This window comes from Budorcas taxicolor, chromosome 5, assembly GCF_023091745.1.
Source record: "Budorcas taxicolor isolate Tak-1 chromosome 5, Takin1.1, whole genome shotgun sequence".
Classification (NCBI taxonomy): domain Eukaryota; kingdom Metazoa; phylum Chordata; class Mammalia; order Artiodactyla; family Bovidae; genus Budorcas; species Budorcas taxicolor.
The window spans coordinates 30,571,722-30,599,484 of NC_068914.1; the positions used below are offsets into that span (position 1 = coordinate 30,571,722).

General features: G+C 40.8%; 1 protein-coding gene across 3 annotated transcripts in view; it reads left to right on the forward strand.

Moving 5' to 3' along the window:
- Window positions 1–27,763, forward strand: part of FAM13C (family with sequence similarity 13 member C) — a 153,801-nt gene that overhangs the window by 42,777 nt on the left and 83,261 nt on the right. For all 3 annotated transcript variants that reach the window (XM_052639918.1, XM_052639919.1, XM_052639920.1), the window contains exon 4: window positions 17,464–17,582. In XM_052639918.1, coding sequence (XP_052495878.1) covers window positions 17,464–17,582 — 119 coding nt within the window. The remainder of the gene's footprint in view (window positions 1–17,463; window positions 17,583–27,763) is intronic.

Below are 27,763 nucleotides of genomic sequence, written 5' to 3' on the forward strand. Positions count from 1 at the left end.
GTCACTTCAGTCGTGTCCGACTAGCTTCTGGCATAGGCTACAGGGGCAGTGGGGCAGTGAGGACCATCATGCCTTTCTTTCCTATCTCTGCCTTGTGAGTATGACCAGGCTCTAGTAAGAAGGCTTATGCTTGTGTCGCCGTACGTATAGGTGCTGACTCACTGCTCCTGTTGCCCCGTTTAGTCATGATTTTTGATACCTTGCTGATGGAAATTGTATGTCTTTATTAAAATTCAACATACCTAGACTGTAAGAAACAGTGGCATCTATTTTAAAGAACATTATAACATTTTAGGACAAAGGTCATATGATTGAGTGCACTTTTACGAATATTTATTGTTTCTCTTATTGCCTTACCCTGATTTTCCTCACAGGGTTAAAATCATGGACCATTACAGAAAAATAAGGCAAAAGTGGATTTAGATGATAAGCCTTCTCTCTGCATTTTCTTCCCATTTCTCTTACTTGATCTTCTTGGCAGTTTCCTTCCCATCTGCCTGTCTCTTAAAAATCTGTAAAATGGAATATTCTTATTTTAAATTATTGAAACAATACCTACTCATAAAACAAATAAAAAAATAGAGTATAAATTAGCATGTCCCATATTAAAAAATTAAATATATACACACGTTTGATCTTCTCCTCCACCTTTTCTATGGGCTCTTAAGGGTTTTTTGTTTCTTTGTTTTGGCAACACCTGTGGAATCTTAGTTCCCTGTCAGTCAGTCAGTTCAGTTCAGTCGCTCAGTCATGTCTGAATCTGCAACCCCATGGGCTGCAGCATGCCAGGCTTCCCTGTCCATCACCAACTCCTGGAGGTTGCTCAGACTCATGTCCATCAAGTCAGCGGTGCCATCCAACCATCTCATCCTCTAATGTCCTCTTTTCCTCCTGCCTTCAATCTTTTCCAGCATCAGGGTCTTTTCCAATGAGTCAGTTCTTCACATCAGGTGGCCAAAGTATTGGAGTTTCATCTTCAGCATCAGTCCTTCCAATGAATATTTAGGACTGATTTCCTTTAGGATTGACTGGTTTGATCTCCTTGCAGTCCAAGGGACTCTCAAGAGTCTTCTGCAACACCACAGTTCAAAAGCATCAATTCTTCAGCGCTCAGCTTTCTTCACAGTCCAACACTCACACCCATACAAGACTACTGGAAAAACTATAGTTTTGACTAGATGAGCCTTCGTTAATAAAATAATGTCTCTCTGTTTTTTTTTAATATGCTGTCTAGGTTGGTCATAAACTTTTCTTCCAAGGAGTAAGCATCTTTGAATTTCATGGCTGCAGTCACCATCTGCAGTGATTTTGGAGCCCAAGAAAATAAAGTCTGTCACTATTTCCACTGTTTCCCCATCTATTTGCCATGAAGTGATGGGACCAGATGCCATGAACTTCGTTTTCTGAATGTTGAGTTTTAAGCCAACTTTTTCACTCTCCTCTTTCACTTTCATCAAGAGGCTCTTTAGTTCCTCTTCACTTTCTGCTATACTGGTAGTGTCATATGCATATATGAGGTTATTGATATTTCTCCTGGCAATCTTGATTCCAGCTTATGCTTCATACAGTCTGGCATTTCTCGTGATGTACTCTGCACATAAGTTAAATAAGCAGGGTGACAATATACAGCCTTAAATTACTCTTTTCCTGATTTGGAACCAGTCCATTGTTCCATGTACAGTTCTAACTGTTGCTTCTTAACCTGCATGCATTATTTCTCAGAAGGCAGGTCAGGTGCTCTGGTACTCCTATTTCTTTAAGAATGTTCCACAATTTATTGTTATCCACACAGTCAAAGGCTTTGGCCTAGTCAATAAAGCAGAAGTAGATGTTTTTCTGGAACTCTTGATTTTTTGATGATCCAGCGGATGTTGGCAATTTGATCTCTGGTTCCTCTGCCTTTTCTAAATCCAGCTTGAACATCTGGAAGTTCTCAGTTCACGTACTGTTGAAGCCTGGCTTGGAGAATTTTGAGCATTACTTTGTTAGCATGTGAAATGAATGCAATTGTGCAGTCGTTTAAACATTCTTTGGCATTGCCTTTCTTTGGAATGGAATGAAAACTGACTTTTTCCAGTCCTGTGGCCACTGCTTGTGTTTTCCAAATTTGCTAGCATATTGAGTATAGCACTTTAACAGCATCATCTTGTAGGATTTGAACTAGCTAAACTGGGATTCCATCACCTCCACTAGCTTTGTTCCTAATGATGCTTCCTGAGGCCCACTTGACTTCGCATTCCAGGATGTCTGGCTGTAGGTGAGTGATCATACCATCGTGGTTATCTGAGTCATGAAGATCTTTTTTGTATAGTTCTTCTGTGTATTCCTGCCAACTCTTCTTAATATATTCTGCTTCTGTTAGTTCCATACCATTTCTGTTCTTTATTGTGTCCATCTTTGTATGAAATGTTCCCTTGGAATCTCTAATGTTCTTGAAGAGATCTCTAGTCTTTCCCATTCTATTGTTTTCCTCTATTTCTTTGCATATATCGCAGGCCTTCTTATCTCTTGTTGCTATTCTTTGTAACTCCACATTCAAATGGATATATCTTTCCTTTTCTCCTTTGCCTTTAGCTTCTCTTCTTTTCTCAGCTATTTGTAAGCCTCCTCAGACAACCATTTTCCATTTTTGCATTTCTTTTTCTTAGGAATGGTCTTGATCACCGCCTCCTGTACAGTGACACGAACCTCTGTCCATAGTTCTTCAGGCACTCTGTCTATATGATCTAATCCTTTGAATCGGTTTGTCGCTTCCACTGTATAATTATAAGGGATTTGATTTAGGTCATACCTGAATGGTCTAGTGGTTTTCCCTACTTTCTTCAATTTAAGTCTGAATTTGGCAATAAGGAGTTCATGATCTGAGCCACAGTCAGCTCCTAGTCTTATTTTTGCTGACTGTATAGAGCTTCTCCATCTTTGGCTGCAAGGAATATAATCATTCTGATTTCAGTGTTGACCATCTGGTGATGTCCATGTGTAGAGTCTTCTCTTGTGTTGATGGAATAGGGCATTTGCTATGACTAGTGTGGTCTCTTGGCAAAACTCTGCTAGCCTTTGTCCTGCTTCATTTTGTACTCCAAGGCCAAATTTGCCTCTTGCTCCAGGGATCTCTTGACTTCCTACCTTTGCATTCCAGTCCCCTATAATGTAAAGGGCATCTTTTTTGGGCGTTAGTTTTAGAAGGTCTTGTAGGTCTTCATAGAACTGTTCAACTTCAGTTTCTTCAGCGTTACTGGTCAGGGCATAGACTTGCATTGCTATGATATTGAATGGTTTGCCTTGGAAATGAGTAGAGATCATCCTGTCGTTTTTGAGACTGCATCCAAGTACTGCATTTTTGACTCTTTTGTTGACTCCGATGGCTACTCCATTTCTTCTAAGGGATTCTTGCCCACAGTAGTAGATATAATGGTCATCTGAGTTAAATTCACCGATTCCAGTCCATTTTAGTTCGCTGATTCCTAGAATGTCGACGTTCACTCTTGCCATCTCCTGTTTGACCATTTCCAATTTGCCTTGATTTATGGACTGAACATTCCAGGTTCCTATGCAGTATTGCTCTTTACAGCATCAGACCTTGCTTCCATCACTAGTAACATCCATAACTGGGTGTTGTTTTTGCTTTGGCTCTCTCTATTCTTTCTGGAGTCATTTCTCCACTGATCTCCAGTAGCATATTGGGCACCTGCTGACCTGGGGCATTCATCTTTCAGTGTCCTATGTTTTTTCCTTTTCGTACTGTTCATAGGGTTCTCAAGGCAAGAATACTGAAGTGGTTTGCCATTCCCTTCTCCAGTGGACCACGTTTTGTCAGTTTGGTGATCATGTGATCAGTTTGGTTGGTTCCCTGACCAGAGATTAAACCTGTGCCCTCAGCAGTGAAAGTGCAGAATCCTAACCATGAGACCACTTAGGGCAGTCCCTCCCATGGGCTCTTATTGTATGCACTGTTTGGCAGCCTAATTTTTAATTTAAGGATATATCATCAGTCCCATAAATGCTGGTGTTTCTCAAGGTTCTCTTCCAGGTTTTTTCTTCTCTCCCTTCACATATTGAATGGAATTATACCGCTTATAGTTTTAGTCACCTTAATGCCTATTTCCAAATATTTATTTCTGGCCCTGATATGCCTCTAGGACCCCAGCCCATATATTTATCATTGCCACCTTGATGCTACCCGGACACGACGCCTAACTTTTCCATAATATTCTTTCTCTCCCTGCCTCCATCTCAGGGAGCAGAAGTATTAGTCATCCCATTTTTCCAAGCTCAAGATTTGACATCATTTTCAGTCCCTTCTCTTTCTCATTCACCTACATCCTGTCAGTCACCTGTTTAATATTTTTTAAACCAATCAACCTTTCTTCATTCTGACTGCCACCTCTGTAATGCCGAGTGACAGTCATGTCTAATTTGGGGTAACCTGATTATCCAGCTGTCCTCCTTTCTTTCACTGTCTCTCCTTACCTTCTAATCGACTTGCCTGACAGGCCCCAGATGGTTTTTGTCCAGTGCAAATCTAAACAGGTCTTACTTACAATTTTCAGTGACTTACCATTGACTTTCATGAAATTAAAAGACGCTTACTCCTTGGAAGAAAAGTTATGACCAACCTAGATAGCACATTCAAAAGCAGATACATTACTTTGCCGACTAAGGTCCATCTAGTCAAGGGTATGCTTTTTCCAGTAGTCATGTATGGATGTGAGAATTGGACTGTGAAGGCTGAGCACCGAAGAATTGATGCTTTTGAACTGTGGTGTTGTAGAAGACTCTTGAGAGTCCCTTGGACTACAAGGAGATCCAATCAGTCCATTCTGAAGAGATCAACCCTGGGATTTCTTTGGAAGGAATGATGCTAAAGCTGAAACTCCAGTACTTTGGCCACCTCATGTGAAGAGTTGACTCATTGGAGAAGACTTTGATGCTGGGAGGGATTAGGGGCAGGAGAAGAAGGGGACGACAGAGGATGAGATGGCTGGATGGCATCACTGACTCAATGGATGCGAGTCTGAGTGAACTGCGGGAGTTGGTGATGGACAGGGAGGCCTGGTGTGCTGCGATTCATGGGGTCGCAAAGAGTCGGACACGACTGAGCAACTGAACTGAACTGAACTGACCATTGACTTCAGAATAAATCCAAACTCTCGTAGGGCTCATATGATCTGGCCTCTTCCTGTGCCCTGCTCACCTTGTTGGTCACCTCCCCACTTACATTTGACTCCCACCCAAACATAGCCAATGGCCCTGAGTTCCTCGAACATGCCAGTCCCTCACTGACACCTGTTTGCCTTGGTACATTCTGTCTCCCCGTCTCTGCTTCATTCTTAGACCACTTCAGTGATGCTTCTCCCATGAATTGGGTCTGCTTTCCTTTCTACGTGTTCCCAGAGCATTTCACACATACCTTTATCCTAGTGTAGCATTGCTCGTACTGCAATAGCCTGTGTGTGGCCACCAACACCACCATTGCCACCACCAGACTGAGAGCTCCCTGAGGGCAACAATTAGGGAGAACACAGAATGTGGCACCTGATAGAAGCCACATATTGGAACAAAAAGTGAATGTGTAGGTGACCCTTGGTTAACATGTATTGGAGCTGTGGGAGGCCACTTATATGCAGATTTAAAGAAAAATTATGGTACCTGTATTTTCATTTTACAAATCTTTAAATGAACTAAGTGTGGGGAAAAGTTTGTGTTGACTAGAGATCACAACATGTGGAATCAGAAGGGCTCAAGTCCTGTTTCCATCCAGGTGGTTTCAGCTTCTTGCTTGCGAGTGAGTCACTCATCTATTCCTTGGTTTTTGAGGCAGAGATGAGAATATGCAGATTTTGACGGGGAGTGTGTACTCAGGCACCCCTAACTCCTGCATTGTTCAAGGATCAGCTGGAGTCAGAAACCCAGGAAGTCCGTAATGCTGAAGAGGTGGCCTGTTCCTGAATTCTAGGAGTTTTAATGGTCAAGTCAGAAGCTTCAAATGCCTTGAGGGGTCAGGCTGGTTCCGAGGTCATGTAAGCAGTTTTTAGGGCCTAGCTGTGGCAGTTTGAGATCCTGTGCTGCTAGGGAACAAAGCAGGGTGACGAGGGCCAGGGTATGCCCTCTGCTTTCCTCCGAGCTTCGTCCCGTTTGAGGTCTTCTGTAGACTCAGTGACATGTTGCAGTTGGTTTGAGTGAGTTGGAGGCTTGGACAAGGCCTGATTCCTCAGTGGGATAGGAGCAGGCATGGAGCTCTGGAGTGAGACGCTTGGATTTGGGGCCTGCAGGACACCCAAGGGTGCTCATCTTGCCTCTCTTGCAGCTGGTTAATCCAGCCACTTTTAAGCTCATTAAAGGAGGACCTTCTGGTCTTTGTGAATCTCTCTCACTTTGGAGTCCTGTCTTCTTTATCCACATGCTTCAGAGGAGCAAAAATAAACACCGCTGAGGACCCAAATGCCTGGTGACTCTCTCTGATACCCTTTTGTTTGCTCTCTTGACTTTACACCTGTTGAATGTAACTGTGTTCATGCTGATTTGCATGGGCTATGTCTTGGGTCTACAGTGATAATGTTACTTTGTCTAACGGGGCCCATAGATTGGAGCCTTTCCAGACGCCCAGCCTCTTCACAAATCTAAACCTAAGTCAGCCTACACTTACAGCAAACAGTTGTCAAGGAAACAGCACAAACCAATCACAGGCCTCTAACTCAGCTTTACTATTATCTTACCCTTGAAAATATGACCCACCAATCTTATAAGGAATTCCTGTCCTCCTAACCCATCATGCTCTCCCTCCCCGTTGCCATTTCAAACACTTTATAAAACTCTTGCTTGCCCAGAATCCTGTGGAAAGAGTGTTCCACTGCTCATGAGGCCCTTTACTCTCCCAATTCAGAGGCTGTATTCCGTTGGATAAAATATATCACACTCGTTACTGAGTTATTTTAGTTTTGTCATTGAATATTGGTGACAAGATGGGATCTGAAGACAGGTGCTGAAGATTGCAGAATCAGTTCCTAGATGCAGATGAAGTTTCCACCAGAGCGCTCTTGGTTTGCTGGCCCTTGGGCCACTCTGCTTCCAGTGGAATTCTGCTGCTTTTGCATTCTGAGCTCTTTGAGTTCATTTGACCTAATTCTTGCAGGCAGATAATTGAATTGTGAGAGACTCTAGGTTTTCAGGGTGAGACTTAAGGTTTCAGGAATTGTGTGCACAGGCAGCTAGAAGCAGGTAAATCCTCTTGAATTAGAGAGGATTATTTCAAGGGAAAATAATAGATACTCTTCAATCTAAGTGAAGCAAGATGGCAGCCATTAGGGGACTCACAAAACTACCAGGTAAGCCTTTATAGCATAAACCATGGGTGAACTTGGGGCAATAAGAGAAGAAATTCAGAGATTTTTGACCAACAGCACATCAAAATCTAAGTAGGCACAAGTCAGACTACTAAAAACCATCAAGGCATCCTGCACTATAAATAAATCTTTTTTTCAGTGGAGGTAAATTTGGTACATAACACAGTAGTCTCAGAGTATAACATAATAATTCGATTTTGGCATATACTACAAAAGTGATTGTTATGTAAGTCGTTTTCCACCCATCACCATACAACTTCACCATTTTTGCCCGTCTCCAACCCCTTTCCCCTCTGATAACCATTGATCTGTTCTTTGTGTCTATGAGTTTTGTTTGTTCATTCGTTTTTAGATTCCACATATAAAGTAAAATCATACAGTGTTCGATGATTTTATGCAGCAGACCCTGATTCGATTCCTGGGTCGAGAAGATCCTCTGGAGGAGGGATAGGCTACCCATTCTGGTATTATTGGGCTTCCCTTGTGGCTCAGCTGGTAAAGAATCCACCTGCAATGAGGGAGACCTGGGTTTGATCCCTTGGTTGGGAAGATCCCTTGGAGAAGGGAAAGGCTACCCACTCCAGTATTCTGGCCTGGAGAATTCCATGGACTGTAGCCATGGGGTCGCAAAGAGTTGGACACAACTGAGCAATTTTCACTTTCACTTTCTTCCATACAGTATTTGTCTTTGCCTGATTCATCTGACTTAGCATAGTATCCTCAAGGTCCATCCCTGTTGTTGTCAATAGCAAGATTTCATTCTTGCTTATAGAGGAACAGTATTCCTCTGTGTGTGTCTGTGTGTGTGTGTGTGCGTGTGTGTGTGTGTGTGTGTGTGTGTGTACACACATGCTGCTGCTGCTAAGTCGCTTCAGTCGTGTCCAACTCTGTGACCCCATAGACGGCAGCCCACCAGGCTCCCCCGCCCCTGGGATTCTCCGCTACATCTTCTTTATCCATTCGTCTGTCAGTGTGTCCTTAGGTTGCTTCCATATCTTGGCTAGTGTAACTAATGCTGCTGTGTACAGTGGGGTACATACATCTTTTCAAATTAGTATTTTTTTTCCCTCAGAATAAATACCCAGGAGTAGAATTGCCAGGTCATTGAATATTTCTATCTTTAGTGTTGTGAGTAACCTCCATACTGTTTTCCATAGTGGCTGCACCAGTTTACACTCCCACCAGTAGTACACAATGGTTCCCTTTTCCCCACGTCCTTGCCAACACTTGTTATTTATTGTCTCTTTTATAATAGCTGTTCTGATGGGTGTGAGATATCTCAGTATGGTTTTGATTTGCATTTCCTGAGCTTAGTGATGATGAACATCTTTTCATGTGGTTGTTGGCCATGATTATGTCTTCCTTGGGATGATGTCTTTCCAGATCTCTGTTGTTTTTAAATTGGATTGTTTGGAGTTTTTGTTGTTGCTGTTTTTGAGTTATATGAATTCTTTTTATTTTGGATATTAGTCCCTTGTTATATTTATGATTTGCAAATATTCCCTCTCATTCAGTAGCTTGCTCTTTGTCAGTTTCCTTTGCTGTGCAGCTTTTGAGTTTGTCATTTGATTATTTTTGCTTTTGTTGCAGTTGTCTTTGGAGTCAGATCCAAAAATATATCCCTAAGAGTGATGTCAAGGAGCTTACCATATATGTTTTTTTTCCCTAGGAGTTTGATGGTTTCTGGTTTTACATTCAAGTCTTTAATTAATTTTGAGTTAATTTTTGTATATGGTGTGAGATAGTGGTCCAATTTCATCCTTTTGCATATGGCTGTCCAGTTTTCTCAATACCATTTATTGAGGAGGCTGTCCTTTCCCAATTGTACACTATTGTCTCCTTTGTTATAACTTAATTGACTATATATGCATAGGTTTATTTCTGGGTTCTGTTGTATTCCATTGATCTATATGTCTATTTTTATGCCAATACAATACTGTTTCAATTAGTAAAAATTTGTAATATAGTTTGCAATCAGGTAACATGATATTTCCAGGCTTGTTCTTCTTTCTCAAAGTTACTTGGACTGTTTGGTGTCTTTCGTGGTTCCATAGTAATTTTAGAATTATTTATTCTAGTTGTGTAAAAAGTGCCATTGAAATTTTGACAGGAATTGCATTGAATTTATAGATTGCTTTGGGTAATGTGGACATTTTGACACTACTAATTCTTCTAATACGTGAGCATGGAATATCTTTTCCATTGACATGTGTCTGTTTCGATTTATTTCATCAATACCTTTTCTAGATATAGGTCTTTCACCATCTTGGTCAAATTTATTCCTAGTTATTTTGTTTTTTGATGTCATTGTAAGTGGGGTTGTTTTCTTTATTTCTCTTTCTGATAGTTTATTAGTGTGTAGAAAGACAAAAGGTTTTTGCGTATTGATTTTGCATCCTGCGCTTTTACTGAATCTGTTTGTTCTATTTTTTGTAGAGTCTTCAGTGTTTCCTCTGAATCATGTCATGTCATCTGCATGGTGACAGCTTTACTTCTTCCTTCCCAATTTAGATGTCTTTCTTTTTCTTGCCTAATGGCTCTGGCCAGGACTTCCAGTAGAATACCTGTCAGCCTGTATTTACTGGAATTGATTGTTGTGGAAGCACACATCAGTTACAGTCCTTCAAATCATCTTTAGGTGGCTTTCCTTACACTAGAAGATAGGCCTTGCTGGCCTTATAAGGAAATTCCCATCCTCTTAGCTAGTCATGCGCTGTTTCTTTGTTAGCTCTTGCCTAGATACTCACTCTTGCCTAAAGTCACTCGGGAAGAATGCTCTCCTGTTTCATAGGTGCTGTGCTCCCCCAGCCTATGGATTGTTTCCTCTTGAGGAAAGGACATCAGATTGGTTGCTAAATTGTTTGTCATTTGACAATAGTAAACTTGAAATGTTGAAACAGAATGGAAAGAACTCCAAATTTTGAATTAGGAGATTGAAATTAGGCTCTGGGTTCTTTAGCTTGGGTACAGCAGGGATACTGAACCCCGGGCCATGGACTGGTACTGGTCCTTGACCTGTTAGAAACAGATCTGCCCGGCAGGAAGTGAGTGGCAGGCAAGTGAGCAAAACTTCGCCTGTATTTACATCTGCTCCCCATTGCTCACACTGTTGCCTAAGCTCTGCCTTCTATCAGATCAATAGTGGCCTTAGATTCTCATCGGAATGTGAACCCTATTGTGAACTGTGCATGCTAGGGGTCTAGGTTGTATACTCCCTATGGGAATCAATCCCCAAAAACCACCCACCCCCCACTCACCCTGGTCCGTGGAAAGATTGTCTTCCATAAAACTGGTCCCTAGTGCCAAAAAGGTTGGATATTGCTGTGGTACAGTATGGTCCTATTTTAGGCAATTTGAATTAAAGTATTGAGTATAAAATATTAAGTCACTCAATGTAAAAAATTTGAAATAATTTAATTCTCCCCCCGGATTTATCAAGATGTGCATTATTTAAAGCTGTTTGGATCTATTGAATTATAAGCTGTGTTTATTTTATTGAAATATTTCCACTTCAGCTGGTGAACAGAAATACCTAAAACCTTCTGTTATGGGACTGGTCTTAAAATATAAATCTCAGTTAGATTTTGCAAAATCTTCAGGAAGTCGTCTCTTGCATAAAAGACAGTCTTTCCGTCCTAGGTAAATCATCTGTCTTGTCTTCTCTTGATTAGTCTAACTTAGTTGCCCTGTGGCATGTGGGCTCTTCATTCCCTGACTAGGGATCCAACACGTGTCCCCTGCTTTGGAAGGTGGATTTTTAACCACTGGATCACTAGGAAAATCCTAGAAATTATTTTAAAAATGGAAGTGGTAAGATAGAGGAAATATGTAAGTTCCCTCTTTATTAAAGGATCAGAACATTAAGTAATAATCAGACAGTTTTTTAAAAGAAATTTAAATCATCTCTTCCAGGGCTTCCTTTCCCCCAGTTATGAAATGAATGTGATAATAGCAAATAGTTCTTTTAATCAGGGCTAAAAATCTTTAAAACTCCAAATTATTCAGATGGACTATAAGTCACTTTCACAGAACTGTGCAAGTTTAAGGTAACAGGAACTTTAGGGTCATATAGGAGAGGGTATATTGATAACACTTTCCTTATTTGTTTTAAAAGCTGAAAATATGTGTCCTTCTGAACTGTGGAGGTATCTTAAAACACGATGCCATGAATTTAAGACATTTTTATTAGCAACGGAGTGATTAGTTATAAAACCATTTAATTTAAAAATTAAGCCTGCAATTGGAGAAAATAACAGTTTTAATCAATTATGGAATAGAATGGTTACAGGTAAAACCTCAACTGTGAGAAGACTGAAAAATGACTATTTTGACTCACCATATCTTTTAAGATTTAGAGGATGCATATGTCTTTGCGGGTTAAGGGTAGTATTCTGACTTGGCAAACTAGAGCAGATGGGCAAAAACTGGAATAAGGATGGAAAATTATTCTGGGTCATGGCTGCTGCTGCTGCTGCTGCTGCTGCTGCTGCTGCTGCTGCTGCTGCTGCTAAGTCGCTTCGGTCGTATCTGACTCTGTGCGACCCCATAGATGGCAGCCCACCAGGCTCCCCTGTCCCTGGGATTCTCCAGGCAAGAACACTGGAGTGGGTTGCCATTTCCTTCTCCAATGCATGAAAGTGAAAAGTGAAAGTGAACTCAGTCATGTCCAATTCTTAGCAACCCCATGGAACGCAGCCCACCAGGCTCCTCCATCCATTGGATTTTCCAGGCAAGAGTACTGGAGTGGGGTGCCATTGCCTTCCCCGTCTGGGTCATGGATTTGTACAAATTAGGGAACTTGGAGGGACCTGAAACAGTGGCCATGCCATTGGATTAAAGATAGACTCTCTCAAGTTCTTTATGATCCAGCTGAACTCTAAAATCCCAGCGAAGGTGAAATATCATATTTCACCATTTCTGCTTAAGGGTGTCTGGTTTTTTTACAATTCAGCTGGGGTTTTATTTATTTATTTAATTGGAGGCTAATTACTTTACAATATTGTAGTGTTTTTTGCCATACATTCACATGAATCAGCCATGGGTGTACATGTGTTCCCCATCCTGACCCTCCCTCCCACCTCCCTCCCATCCCATCCCTCAGGTTCATTCCAGTGCACCGGCCCTGAGCACCCTGTCTCATGCATCGGACCTGGACTGGCAATCTATTTCATATATGATAATATACATGTTTCAATGCTATTCTCTCAAATCATCCCACCCTTGCCTTCTCCTACAGAGTCCAAAAGTCTGTTCTTTACATCTTTGTGTCTTTTGCTGTCTCTCATATAGGTCATCGTTACCATCTTCCTAAATTTTCTATATATATGTGTTAATATACTGTATTGGTGTTTTTCTTTCTGGCTTACTTCACTCTGTATAATAGGCTTCAGTTTCGTCCACCTCATTAGAACTGATTCAAATGCATTCTTTTTAATGGCTGAGTAATACTCCATTGTGGATATGTACCACAGCTCTCTTACCCATTTGTCTGCCGATGGACATCTAGGTTGTTTCCATGTCCTGGCTATTGTAAACACTTCAGCTGGGGCTTTGAGCCTCTCAACCTAATTAATAGATAACTTCTCTCTTGTCATTTTGTATACTATTCTAGCCTCTGCTCATGGGTCAGAATATAACCAAAATAATGTTTTATTATGTAATATCTTTCTCATGAAGTGTCTCAGAGCTTAGACAGTTTGTTCCTGCATATAGCAGAAAACAAAACCCAGAAATACCTTTACTGAGGCTGGGCTTGGGACTTGCAGGAGGTGAAGTCAAAGGGTAGAAGAAGGTGGTTGGGAGCAGGAAAAGATATAGGATGACTCCTCTTACAGATGCCCATCCAGACTCTGCCTAACTAGGTGGTTTGAAGATTAACCTGGAGGAGAAGTTCTTGGCTTCTACTTGCCTTGTTCCCATTGGTCAGTTTGTACCTCCTGTTTGACAAGCACATTAACACAGAAGTAGGCAAGTTAGTGTCTGCCATCTCATGCTTTAGTCTTTGTCAAAAACAGATTCTGTAGTTCTTTGGGGGCAAAGAGGTCTCATTCACTTTTATATAACCCTCTTAACTATCAGCATCCTTGGTATGTAGTAGATGATCGCTTTTTTCCCCTGGTGGCTCAGAGGCTAAAGCGTCTGCCTGTAATGTGGGAGACCTGGGTTTGATCCCGGGGTCAGGAAGATCCCCTGGAGAAGGAAATGGCAACCCACTCCAGTACTCTTGCCTAGGAAATCCCATGGACAGAGGAGCCTGGTAGGGCTCCATGGGGTTGCAAAGAGTTGGACACGACTGAGCAACTTCACTTTTCACTTTCACTATAGCTGACATTCAATGTTGTATTATTTTTCAGGCGTGCAATATAGTAGTTCAACATTTGTATGCATAACACACTGATCATCACGATATGTCTAGTAACCATCTGTCACTATACAAAAATGTTGCAGTACTGTTGACTATATTCCCTATGAAGTGCATGCCTATGACTTATTACTGGAAGTTAATACCTCTTAAATCCCCTTCACTTGTATTGCACAGTCCCCTGCCCACCTTCCCTTTGGTGAACATCAGTTTATTCTCTGCATCCACATGAATGTTTCTGTTTTGTTTTGCTTGTTTGTTTGGTTTCTAGATTCCATATATTAGTGAAATCATATGGTGTTTGTCTTTCTCTTTCTGACTTAGCATAATGCCCTCTTGGTTCACCCAAGTTGTTGCAGATGGCAAGATTTCATTCTTTTCTTATGACTGAGTAATATATTCAGTGAGTCTGTATGTGTTTATACTATTCTCTTTTTCCCCTCCGTTCTTCTACTGATGGACAAAGATTGTTTTTGCATGTTGGCTGTTTGCTGCAGTGATCATAAGGGTGCGTGTGTGTGTGTGTGCAGGCTAAGTAACTTCAGTCATGTCTGACTCTTTGCCACCCTGCGGACTATGGCCCACCAGGCTCCTCTGTCCACGGGATTCTTCAGGCAAAAATACTGGAGTGGGTTGCCATGCCCTCCTCCAGAGGATCTTCCTGACCCAGGGATCAAGCCCACATTTCTTATATCTCCTGCTTTGTCAGGTGGGTTGTTTTCTACTGGTACCACCTGGAAAGCCCACAAGGGTGCATATATCTTTTCAATTAGTATTTTTGTTTTCTATGGATAAATACCCAGATGTGAAATCACTGGGTCATATGGTAGTTCTGTTTTTAATTTTTTGAGAAAACTCCATGCTGTTTTCCATAGTGGCTGTCCCAGTTTGCATTCGCACCAACAGTGCATGAAGGTTTCCTCTTCTCAATATCCTCACCAATAAGTATTTGTTGATTATTATCAGAAAGACATTCTGATAGGTGTGAGATGATCTCTCACTGTGGTTTTGATTTTCATTTCCCTGATGATGAGTGCTGTTGAGCTCTTTTCTGTGTCTGTTGACCATCTGTATGTCTTCCTTGATGAGAAGTATCTACTCGGGCCCTCTTCCCATTTCTTAATCAGATTTCTGTATGTTATGAGTTGTGTGGATTCTTTGTATATTTTGGATATTAGCCTCTTATCAGATACATGATTTGCAATTATCTTTTCCTGTTCAGTAGGCTGCCTTTTGGTTTTATTGATTGCTTTCTTTGCTGTACAAAAGCTTTTTAGTTTTGACGTATTCCCATTTATTTATTCTTGCTTTTCCTTGTAAAATCCATAGGAGTCCTGCAATGTGTGGCCTGAAACCCTTTTTGGCCTTTGTGAGTTCAAAGGATGAGATAAAATACTCTCTTTGGGAAAAACAAAAACCAAAACTTACTGTTTCTTAAAAGGGTTAAATTTTAATAAAATTGAAATTCCTGTTTTAAATTGTTTAGAAATTAGAAGGGCCTTGTCATTAGGTCTCCAAGTAGGGTGGTTTCTAAATGCAGTGTTTAAAATAATATTATTAGTATAGAAACCTGAAACGTGCATCCCAACACAAAAGTAGTTTGCTTTCACTGAGCTCATTTGGACTAAGTCTCCAGGTATTTTCTTAACACTAGTTGCAGAATATTGAGCTTGGGAGCAATTTTTATAAAAGGATTCTAATTATCATCATGAGTAGCTCCCATTCCATGGTATGCCTCCAGCTGGCAAGCAGTAAAAGAGCATCTTGTTCAATACCCTCATGAGCTTGGAATATTATCTCCATTGTACAGATAAGGAAACCAAGGTCCAGATAATGGATGTAATTGGTCTAAGGACACATACCTCACATACATGCAAGCAGAGCTATCTCACTTGAAAACCATTGTTTGGGGAAACTTGACCAGTATTCAAGTAGCTGTAGAATTTTTTGCAAGCAGCTACTATGTCTAAGGAAATGTCAGACACTAATGGCAACCTTTCATGTGGTGTGTCTGACTGCTGGACGCTTCGAAAACTGAAACTAAAGAAAGGATCTTGGTGTTTCTAATTCATTTTTTTCTCAGCTCTGCTCCTACTTCCCATTTTACCCCTCTTATAGGAAAGCATTCCTATGGTTTTGCTTTAGAAGTTTCTGATGACTACTTGGCAAATAGCCCTGCCAAACTATTCTCGTATTTTAGAAAAATGCTTTCTGAGATGCCTCACAAACTGGCACTTACACTGACTTCAACCTGTACCCATAAGAGAGGAACTTGTCTGTATTGTCACCACAATATACTGCACAGTCAGAGCCTGATTCACTGTGTCACATGAATATTTTGACTGGATAACAGTAGCCATCTGCATTTGCTGAATTTCTTACTGATTTTGGTTTTCGTATTTCATTTTTCATGTAAAGAAGAGCTATTTTATCCTAAAGCAAGTTTGTCAGAGGTTTGGCATGGCTCAAACACTATAGTGTTTCAATTGCTGAATGTATATAAGTCTTTCATTTTGCGGATGTGTGTCTTTGTATTGAATACAGATTCATTTTAACTTGGGAATGTTTATGATACTCTCTAGACTTGACTTCTGTTAGATTTCCTAAATTAATTAGTAGAGTTCATCATAGGATGATGGGGCCAATCTAGTGATTTCTTTGGGTGCAGTATAGACAGGTGTGTGTGTATGTGTGTATATGTGTGTGTGTGTGTGAGAGAGAGAGAGAGTGGGGAGGAGGGGGATACTAAGCATACTTAGGATTTGGAATTTATAAAAATTATTTGTCCCTTAGTTTTAGATTCACTTAAATTTCTTTCTTATTATAGGAATAATGTATCATTATTTTAATGAAGGTAGACGAGCACCCAAAAGAAAAAAAAAATGACATCTTAATGTTAGTCATTGTTAAGATTTTGGTTCACTTGGTCTCAATTTTGTATTTGTGTGTGTACATTTATACATATATTTGATTTGGCAAAATTGAGCCTATGCTGTAAATATTCTGGAGGTTACTTTTTCAAGTCTATTTGTTCATTAAATACTCTTGTATAACTTTTTCATAGTTTTATTTTGGGCTGTGCTGGGTGTTTGTTGCCGAGTGGGCTTTTCTCTGTTTATGGTGACTGGGGGCTACACTCTAGTGGTGCACAGCCTTCTCATTTTGGTGGCCTCTCTTACTGCAGAGCCTGGGCTTCAGTAATTGCCTCACACGGGCTCAGCAGTTGCAGCTCCTGGGCTCTAGAATGCCGCCTCAGCTGTGGCGCATCAGCTTAGTTGCTCTGTGGCGTGTGGAATCCTACCAGATCAGGGATCAAACTCATGTCTCCTACATTGGCAGGTGGATTCTTTACCACTGAGCCTCTAGGGAAGCTCTATAATATGTTTAATGTTTGTAAAATTTAGGTTTTTATTATTACTTTCTCCTTATTCTGTATCTGGAATTTTTTTGGTTGCACCACATGTGGGATCTCAGTTCCCTGATCAAGGTTGAACCTGCACCCCCTGCCTTGGAAGTGCAGAGTCTTAACCACTGGACCATCAGGAAAACCTCCTCTTTATTTTGTAACCCGGCAGCAACTGCCAGATAGAAAGAGACTTTTTCACTTTTGAATTACTCATCAGCCCTCTTCCCCACAGTCGTCAGTGGTGTGTGTTTTCTACGGCTTGCTGCTCTGCTCTGTGACCCAGCCCCCACCGGAGAACACTGTGGAACTGTTGGCTGCTGACGGTTCATCTCCCTTTCCTGTTTCTCTTGCAGGAGACAGAGCATGTGGTGTCCAGCCAGTCGGAGTGTCAAGGGAGACCGGGAACACCAACTCAGGAGAGGGCACACACCCCCACCTCCAGGTGCCAAGAAACTGTGCGAGTTCAACCAAGGTGGGCCCTTTGTTGTCACAAGTTGCAGTGGGCCTGGGGTTCCTCTCCCAGACCAGTAGCACCTGTGCTTGTTACCCCCATACAAGAGGCAAGGCTTTCTCACACTCATTGGCATCACTTTGAAGTCAGAGAAGCTCTTTAATGGGGGCTAGAAGGAGAATCATTGAGTCTAAGAGAAATATAAACAACCTACTTTCTCTCCCTTCAGTCAGAAGATAATCAACCTTAAGGCTCAGAGAAGAGTAGAGACCTTCCTGCCCTGAGAAAGAGAAATGCTGATATCATCTTGTCCTCTTTCATTCCATGCTAGAGATGATTAGCTTTTCTTCTGTGATCATGGTAATTAGTAATAATAGTGTAGGCATCAAGCCAATTGCTTCTCATATATTCTGTCATTTAGCTCTCATCCCTTCCCTGATGCGACTTAGCAGCAGCAGCAGCAGCAGCAGCCTTCCCCAGAAAGTGGCTACTCTTAGCCTCATTTTATGGAGAAGGACCCTGAGGCTGAGACATTGAGGCACTTGCCTGATATTGTACAAGTGAAAAAGGCTGAGTCAGAATTTGAACCTACAAATGTCTGATTGCAGCATAGCAGGTGTGGCTTCTTTGCTGATCCAGGTGATGTCTCTAAGCCCCGAAGTGGCCCTGGGCTGGCCTCTCTGGTCTCCTAGACCTGCAGGAGACAACTCCTGGGTCCAGGGCAAGAACATGGGTGAAGGCTGACAGTAGCAAGTTTGACATGGCATTCAGTGGGAACCTGGCCTTGCAGCTGTCTATGGAAAGTCTCTTCTGGAAGTAAACAGAAGAAAGAATTCAACCACTAGTTGTGTCAGCTGTCTTTGTAGGATCTTGTGTGCAGTGTAATCATAGCTCCCAGGAGAAAGGGAGGGCTGGGCTTCTGGCATGACCTTTCAAAGTTTTTTCTAAGGCAGCAGAGTCTAAATGAATCAACAACAGACAAGATTGGCTGTACTATGAAATGTGCTTTTATTTAAAATTAATTTTTATCAGACTATAGTTAATTTACAATGTTGTCTTATTTTCTGGTCTACAGCAAAGTGAATTAGTATGCCTATTTCCATTCTTTTTAGATTCTTTTCTCATTTAGGTCATTACAGAGAATTGTGAAGAGTTCCCTGTGTTCTACAGTAGGTCCTTATTAGTTATCTATTTTATATATAGTGAAATTGTGTTTTTAAATATTCAGCATACTACATTTAGAATCATAGCGCCTCAGATGGTTGATAGAGATCCTAAAATTAGGGTGATCTATTATCTGGTTGGATTCTTGGATATCTTTTCTCACCTTCTTTGCTGGTTGCCATCTCTTGTCTGTTTATTCTTACTTGAACTTGATGAGACTCAGTCCCGTTGTTTCTCTGCTGATCAGAATACTCACCCTCCTGGTGGAAACCTTATTATAGCAAAGCTGTTTTACAGCCAGTTTAGACAGTGACCCTGTCTTATCCTACTAGACCAGTGACTGCCTTTCTCGGGAATAATAAGGCCAACTCTATTCCTATGCCTATTTCAAAACTGTAAAAAAGGACACAACAAAACACACAACAGACAAAATGAAAACAACAAACAAAATGCACATTCATATTTGTATGGAATGCATGGTTCCCTTTGGGATGAATATTCCACAGAGGCTGATGGGGAAAACGAGGTTAGTAATTCACATTCTCAAAGATGCCAGATGTTTGGTAAAATTAAGACCACTTTATATCCCATCTACAGTGGAAAGGGTAAATGGTATTATTGCTGCTATCAGAGGGCAAGTCAGAAATATAATAGGATTCTATGGTAGGGATTATTCACTTATGACTAGTAAGAACTAAGAGGGTTGAATTAGAGAAGTCCTTGTGAGGAAACAGACAGGCTAGCCCCTCTTATACTTGGGAATGGGGAGTTACAGTTCATTTGGATTCTCAGGTCTATGGCACTTTTCTTCAGAAAATAAGAGATGCACATATACGCGTAAGTTTGTGTAATGTTTTAGGAGGTTCCTGACCTCTTCTGCATGTCAGAAAAAGGAGCCAGATACTTTGGTCACTGGGCAGCCTTCCTTGTTGAGTCAAGATAGTCTCCCCAACAGAGTGGCCGCTTCTTGCAGAAACAGATCTGGTCTGTCTTCGTCTACACTTCAGCAGATCTCCCTGGGACCCCAAATATCTTGTTGTTCTTTTATTCTTTTTCCTTTCTAGCCTCCATGTTCCACTTTGCTTTCTCATCTAGCAGCATTCCAGAATTGTCTATGCATCAGCGCTGACAATCATAGGATCTGGTGTCAAGTTGCAGATCAGGAGCTGTGAAGCCAGTTATGTCTGGCATATTAGGTTTAGTATTTAGATTGGTATGGTAACTTTAAACTACAGAGTTATTTGTCACAACCATGGTGACGTCACCCAGGATCATTCTAATGGAACTTTAAAAAAAATCTGAAAATATTACAGGGATTGTGAAATTTGATGAACTGGTGAAATGAGATCTGAGGCTAAAAACAACTTTTAGTCAGGTAGCTCACTTTCCTGATATCCTTCTCTTCCATTTTAAGGCAGCATACGGCCGGGTCCAGGCATATCATGCTCAGTAAGATCTTGATAGAGACATGGTACTGTAACAAGATACTCCAGGGCTCAGTCTGGCTCAAAGTGAGGAAATAAGCCAGGCTAAATCTCAGCAGGTGTAAAATGCCATCTTCTTGGGGATGGAGGTTGAGGAGGAGCACGTTCTTAGCATAAGAAATAGTTTGAGAAAGAGAAGAAAGATCAGTCTACAGCAAGGAGTTGTCAGGGGTTTACATGTGATTTAAGTGAGACTCATAAGGGTAGTTAGTGTCCAGAGAATGAATCCATCCTTGTAGAGGTGCAGTTTTGAAGCTGACTGTGTCATATGGTAGTATTGATCTTCTCACGTGTGCCAAAGAGAAATAGTTTTACCTTCAGCTCTGAGATCATGTTGTTCAGCTCTTTCTAGTGCATGGAGTCTTTATCTAATGTCTATGGATGAGCATCAGGGAGGTCTGTGAATGTTTTTGCCAAATTTTGATTGTCTTTATGTATATTGGTTTTCTGTTGGTACTGTAACAAATGACCACAAACCTGTGGCTTACAACAACACAAATTTATAATCTTATGGTTCCGTAAGGACAGATGGCCAACATGGGATCCCACTAGGATAAAACAAACATTGTCAGCAGGCTTACATTCCTTTCTGGAGACTCTAGGGGAGAACTAATCCATTTCCTTGCCTCTTCCCGTTTCTAGAGGCTGCCCACATTGCTTGGCAAGTGACCTCTTCTTCCATTTTCAAAGCAAGAAACATTGCATCTCTCTGAGCATTCTTCCATGTTTTCTTCTAACTGTGACTGAGTTCAAGCTCCTACTCCTCATCTCACAACAGGCCAGTAAATCAAGAGATGAGTTGTTAGGGCAAGAAATAGCGATTTTGTTCAGAAAGCCAGCAGGCTGAGAGGATGGTGGACTTGTATTCCAAGAACCATCTTACCCAACTGAGATTCCGACTTCTTGTCTGAAAGGAAGGCAAGCCTGCTGACATGTTTATTTTATCCCAGTGGGACCCATGTTGGTCATCTGTCCTTACAGAACCATAAGACTATAAATTTGTCACAGGTTTGTACCTAGGAGGCATGGTGGTGTGGTTGGTTGTTGCAAACCATTTGGTGCCAGAATTGTTTGTTCTTGCAGCTGTCTGTGTAGGTCTGATTACAATGTTCCTATAAACCTACAACAGGACAAAGGTCATTCTCTTTTTTCTCTGTGTGTGAATGGAAAAGTGTTAAACCTTTAAAGGTCAGAGCCTTGAGAATGGGCTACCATGTTATATTTCAGGCTGTGGGCAACATTCTTTCGCGAAAGGTGCAGAGCAAGCATGGCTGAACACAGGTGACGGAGCACAAGGTTTAGAGCTAAAGGAATAGATCCAGCGTGGGGACAGGGTGTTCTCTGTTACCACTTTGGGCAGGAGAGATGTTCCGATTTTAAGGATTCACGTGATCAGATTGGGTCCACTGAGATAACTCACTGTAATCACTCCATGTCAAGTTCCTTAACTTAATGACTTCTACAGAGTCCCCTTTGCCATGTAAGGTAACAAGGGGAGGAGAGCAAGGAACAAACATACAGACATCTTGGTGGGCAGCTTTATTCTTCTTACTCCTTAGGTTTCTTTTTCCAGAGAAAATCTCTAAAGCATTTATGAGAATCTCATATGCTACCCATGACCCAAAAGGTTTAGACTCACTTTCTTAATCTCTTCCTGCCTCCAAGTTTACTTGTTCTGAATTCCCTCAAGAGAGCCAACTTCAGATAGTGACTTAGCCCATTCTATCCTCTTTCTTTGCATCCTTCTTCCTATTTATCATCTCCCCCCATCTTTCTATTTTATTCCTCAGTTGTATGGTATCCCACAGCAAAGATCTCACATTTGGTGTCCTGCAAGTGTATCTAATATGGAGATGCAATTGGCTTGTAGACTGTTTTAAAACATTTGTGTTGTTCAGTTGCTAAATCCTGTCCAATTCTTTGTGACCCCATGGACTGCAGCATGCCAGGCTTTCTGTCCTTCACTATCTCCTGGAGTTTGCTCAAACTCACATCCATTGAGTTGGTGATGCCGTCCAACCATCTCATCTTCTGTTGCCGTCTTCTCCTCCTGCTTTCAATCTTTCTCAGCATCAGGATCTTTTCTAATGAGTCAGCTCTTTGCATCAGGTAGCCAAAGTATTGGATCTTCAGCTTCAGCACCAGTCCTTCCAATGAATATTCAGGGTTGATTTCCTTTAGGATGGACTGGTTTGGTCTCCTTGCTCTCCAAGGGATTCTTAAGAGTCTTCTCCAGCACCACAGTTCAAAAGCATCAATCCTTCAGGATTCAATGTTTAAATATCAGAGGTTTTTATGGATTTTTGACATTCTTTTGAAATATGTAAAAATGGGATAACCCAGGGTGTACATTCTTGTAAAGCAGTAATTAGTTGGAATAATTAGGAGCAGCTCTTCATTTTCCCACAATCCCCACTCAGATCTCTATGTATGCTCTTTGCCTGGCTCTTATAGGCCATTTGATTTAAATGCCTACTTCAATCCTTTTCTTCCCAGCAACTGCTCATCCTTAGGACTCTAGCTGCCTGGAGCTCAGCCCTAATAAGGTGATGGCTGATAAATACCTTAATGCTTCCTTATGAAAGATGATGTGTTTACATTTTAATTTGGATTTTCAGTGCATCTGAGTGGTGGGGCTGCATATTGCCCTACTCTGGCATGGTCCTTAGTATCTGGAGCTTTTTAAAACTCGTAGTTACAGAACTGCATTTAGTTAGAGCAAGAATGAAGCTTTAGTAATCATTTAATACAACCCTCTCATTTCCTAGTTTGACACCCAGCAAGGCTGTAATTTGCTTAAGCCCGGGCTTCCCTTGCAATAGAACCAGGACGAGCACCATCAGCCTGTTTAGAGCAGTTAGGTGATGAATATGCATCAGTTTGATTGATTTTTATAGCTAAAGCCAGTGCCAATTCTGTAAATGCTCAGATATGACAAAAGGGAATTTATGGTTGTAGGAGAATACTAATGAAGTTGCGGATTTCTTACCGAGCTAAGTAAATTTACTTTTGAGAGTGATAAACTCACTTGTGTTTAAAATATTGTATTAAAATTTATGACAGTATTAAGCCTTTTAATGTCATTAAAGACCTTGCCTGTATAAACAAGAGCTATTCTATAGCAATGTGTTACTACTAATTAAGTTGGTGGTTATATTTGTGAATTGGAGTTCATTAGATCACCTGAAGTCCCCAGTTAGAGGGGGTTGAAGATTGGGGTATTAGCAAGGATAATGGCCTTTGATGGGTTTGACTATTTTTGTAACATTTCAGATAAAAGAGAAAACTTTGTTGCTTTATGGAAGGAGGAAGTTTTGTTGGCAGCAGCTTTTCCTTGGGGGATAAATCCTTTCATCTTTTGTTTTTGAGATAGACAACTTGTGTGTGTTCTAATAGCTACTTGTTTCTTGTTCAAATGTTTTTTTGTAGAAGTAGGCAGAGTCTAAATGGGCTCTGCTAAAAGGAGAAAGAATGAGTAAGGGAATGAGCACCCAGAGTTTTTTAACAGTAAAGAACATAAAATGTGCCTTTTAAGACTGTACTAGAGCAGAGATCTGTGTATTATCAGTGTGCTCTTCTTGTTAGTGTGTTTTTAGAATTTATTTTTCATTTTTTAAAGGGATATGATAGAGATTTTTTTAAAATTAACTTGTCTTGACAGAATTTTGAGAGTCTGGTACATAGTTGGGTAATCATGGATTCTAAAAATAGCCTTTTTTGCTTATACTGCATAGAATGGCAGTCATGTAGTGAGGGTTCTCCTCAGCCCCTATCCTGCCTCCACCCCATGGGTGCAGAAGAACGCTGGTGGAATGGAAATTAAGAAATTCAGGGTCTTAAATACCATATGGTGTCACTTATATATGGAATCTAAAATATGACACAAAGGAACTTATCTGTGAAACCGAAACATACTCATATAGAATACAGACTTGTGGTTGCCAAGGGGGAGGTTGAAAGGGGGTGGATTGGGAGTTTGGGGTTGTTGTTGTTCATTTGCTAAGTCATGTCCAAGACTTTGCAACCTCATGGACTGTAGCACTCCAGGCTCCTCTGTCCTCTCCCAGAGTTTGCTCAGGTTTATGTCCACTGAGTCAGAGATGTTATCTAACCATCTCATCTTCTGTTGCCCCCTTTTGCCTTCAATCTTTACCAGCATCAGAATCTTTTCCAACGAGTCAGCTCTTTGCATCAGAAGGCCCGATTACTGGAGCTTCAGCTTCAGCATCAGTCGTTCCAATGAATATTCAGTGTTGATTTCCTTTAGGATTGATTGGCTTGACCTCCTTGCAGTCCAAGGGACTCTCAAGAGTCTTCTCTGACATCACAATTTGAAAGCATCAATTCTTGGCTCTCAGCCTTCTTTATGATCAAACTCTCACGTCCATCCATACATGACTACTAGAAAAACCATAGCTTTGACTATATGGACCTTTTTTGGCAAAGTGATGTCTCTGCTTTTTAATATGCTCTCTGGGTTTGTCATAACTTTCCTTCCACAGTTTTGGGTTAACAGATGTTAACTATTATACCCCAGATTTCCCCAGCAGCTCAGTGGGTAAAGAATCCACGTGCAATTTAGAAGACACAAGAGATGCAGATTCTATCCCTGGGCCAGGGAGATCCCCTGGAGGAGGAAACGGCAGCCCACTCCAGTATTTTTGCCTAGAAAACTCCATGGAGAGAGGAGTTGCAGAGACTAGACTGAGCACATGGCATGCATACACGAAAACTTTTATATAGAATAGATAAACAACAAGGTCCTACTGTATAGCACAGCAAACTATATTCAACATCTTATGATATGATGGAAAGGAATGTGAAGGGAACGTATATATATATGTATAACTTAATCACTTTGCTGTACAAAAGAAATTAACACAACATTGTAAGTCACCTCTACTTCAATAACATAAACTTTAAAAAAATGCAGGTTTTACCTCTTGTCTATAAGGTGACCACCCTCTCCCCTAATTCAGGTTTCAGTCAGGTGATTTCTAAAGCCCCATTTGCCTCAAGCCTGAAAATTGTCAACACCCTGGATGTTTAAAGGATTAGACATGGAAAGACTTTAGCTTAATAATAAAGCTCTTGCAGCCACAGATAAAAATAATTTATCCTCCCTGCTGTAGACCACACACAAAAGAATACCACACCAAATCCTTAGTGTTGATTGAAAAAGAGCCCACACTTGATTATTCTGGAAATGAAACCCTCTTTTCCTTCTTCGTTTTATTTTTTTTGAAGTATTCTGCCCTTGATCACTCAATAAAATGTTATCACGTTGGCTGGACAATGATTAGGATAAAGATAAAAGGGAAACTCATTTTTCATTTAAAAAAATAATAAAAGTAAGTGACACATGATTTTATTCAAAAATACAGTAAATTCCAAGGAAATAAAAATTCCTTATAATTGTATACCACCCAGATATAACCTCTGTTACTACTGTAGTATACGTTTTAATGTTCTTGCCTTTGTTTTAATTTGGGCATGAAAAAGAATGATGTGTGTATGAAAGGGCATTCCCAATGCAGCAGAGTTTGAATCTGTTAGAGAAGTAATATTTATTTAAAGCAAACCCCACAGAATAAACTAAACTGGAAAGTATTCTGACTATCCGACCTTTATACAGAAACTAATAGAGTAATGGGTTAATTATCACAAGGCTGCTGAGTTCATTTATGGCTAAGTTGAACAAATTTGATTTTCTATAATGAATACTTTAATGTACGATTTTCTATAAGAAACTTATTTTACAGACTTTAGTCTCTTTATGGCCCTATGTTTGAAATAATATTTCTAGGAGATGGAGCAAAAAACTTTGTCCTTAATGTTTCAACACCTTGGGAAACTTCTTGCGCTAACTTGGAATTGATTTAAGAGAGAAATTTCAGTAATGATTATAGGTGACAGTGTGCATTTAAACTTAAATCTAATTTAGAACATTGACTAGCTGTTTAAGTATTCAGTGTTCCTGAGGCCATGGGAATGAAGCTGTTCTTCTTGCTCTTCATCTTCCCAATGAGGCAATGGCTACTCCAGTGCCTCTGTTTGTATTATCAACAGGATTATTCCTTTTCAGGACTTATGCTAAATATCACACACACACACATCATGTATAATGACACATAGGGCTCCCACCAACCCCTTCTATTTTTCTTTTATCCTGTATCAATACTAGATAAAAACGTTTTTGATAGAGTTTATATATTTATATATATATGAAATATATATGAAATTTCTTCATATATATGAAATCTTTGAGACCCATTTTTGTGTAACTTGTTTGTCCCACTTAATTCTGTATTTTTCTATATCATGAAATATTCTAAAATATTAGCTAGTCTATGGATAGCTATTCTATGGATATACCATAGCTGGAAATAGCTATTCTATGGATATACCATCATTGATTTAACTAATTCCAAATTATTTGATATTTTGGTAACTTCTAGGATTTTTATCTGTAGACATTTCTGTAGTAAAAATCATTGAAAAATATTTCTATGTACATCCATTATAGTTTCCTTGGTTTATGCTGCTGTTGCTGCTAAGTTGCTTTAGTCTTGTCAGACTCTGTGTGACCCCATAGCCAGCAGCCCACCTGGCTCCTCCATCCCTGGAATTAAGGCAGGAACACTGGAGTAGGTCGCTATTTCCTTCTCCAGTGCATGCATGCTAAGTTGCTTCAGTCTTGTCCGACTCTGTGCGACCCTATGGACAGCAGCCCACCAGGCTCCTCCGTCCACAGGATTCTCTAGGCAAGAATACTGGGGTGGGTTGCCATTTCCTTCTCCTTCCTTGGCTTATACTTAAGGGTAAAAGTTCTCTAGGTTTAGGATTTGAAACGGTTAACCAAACCAAAATTAGAATGTAAAATTTTCAATTATATGATCATGGAAGAAGATAGGAATATAATAGATAATTGATCCCTCTGAGAGAACTCGGTAGAAAGTCACATGACTGGATTTCTTTATATGTTTGAATCATAGAATAGTGGTCCTGAGCGACACACTTGAGACAGTTGGGTCCAATCCCCTCTCCACACTGTGTGTTCTAGATACTTCTGTCTCACCCACTATTGTTTTAACTAAGTCTTTTGTCTGTGCTGTGCCTTTGCTCCCCTGCGCTTTCTCCAGATGTGGCGAGTGGGCGCTACTCTCTTGCTGTGGTGCCTGGGCTTCTCGCTGTGCTGGCTTCTCTTGGTGCAGAGCGTGGGCTCCAGGGCATGCGGGCTTCACTAATTGGAGCACAGGCCTTTAGGTGTCCTGCAGCATGTGGAATCTTCTCAGACCAGGGATCGAACTGGTGTCCCTTGCACTGCAAGGTGGATTTTTAATCACTAGAGCACCAGGGAAGCCCCTCTCATCATTTTCTAGTTAAGACTGTGCAAAGGCCAAGTGCCCCTGGCCCTCACATTCCCAGAAGACGTTTGGAAGTCCTGCGGGGATGGGGGGGTGGGGTGGGAAATTCTTTGTTGTGTGGGGCTGCCTGATGCCTGTCAAGGCACTGGCTCCAGCTCACAGAATTCAGTGGGGAGCCCAACCTCTG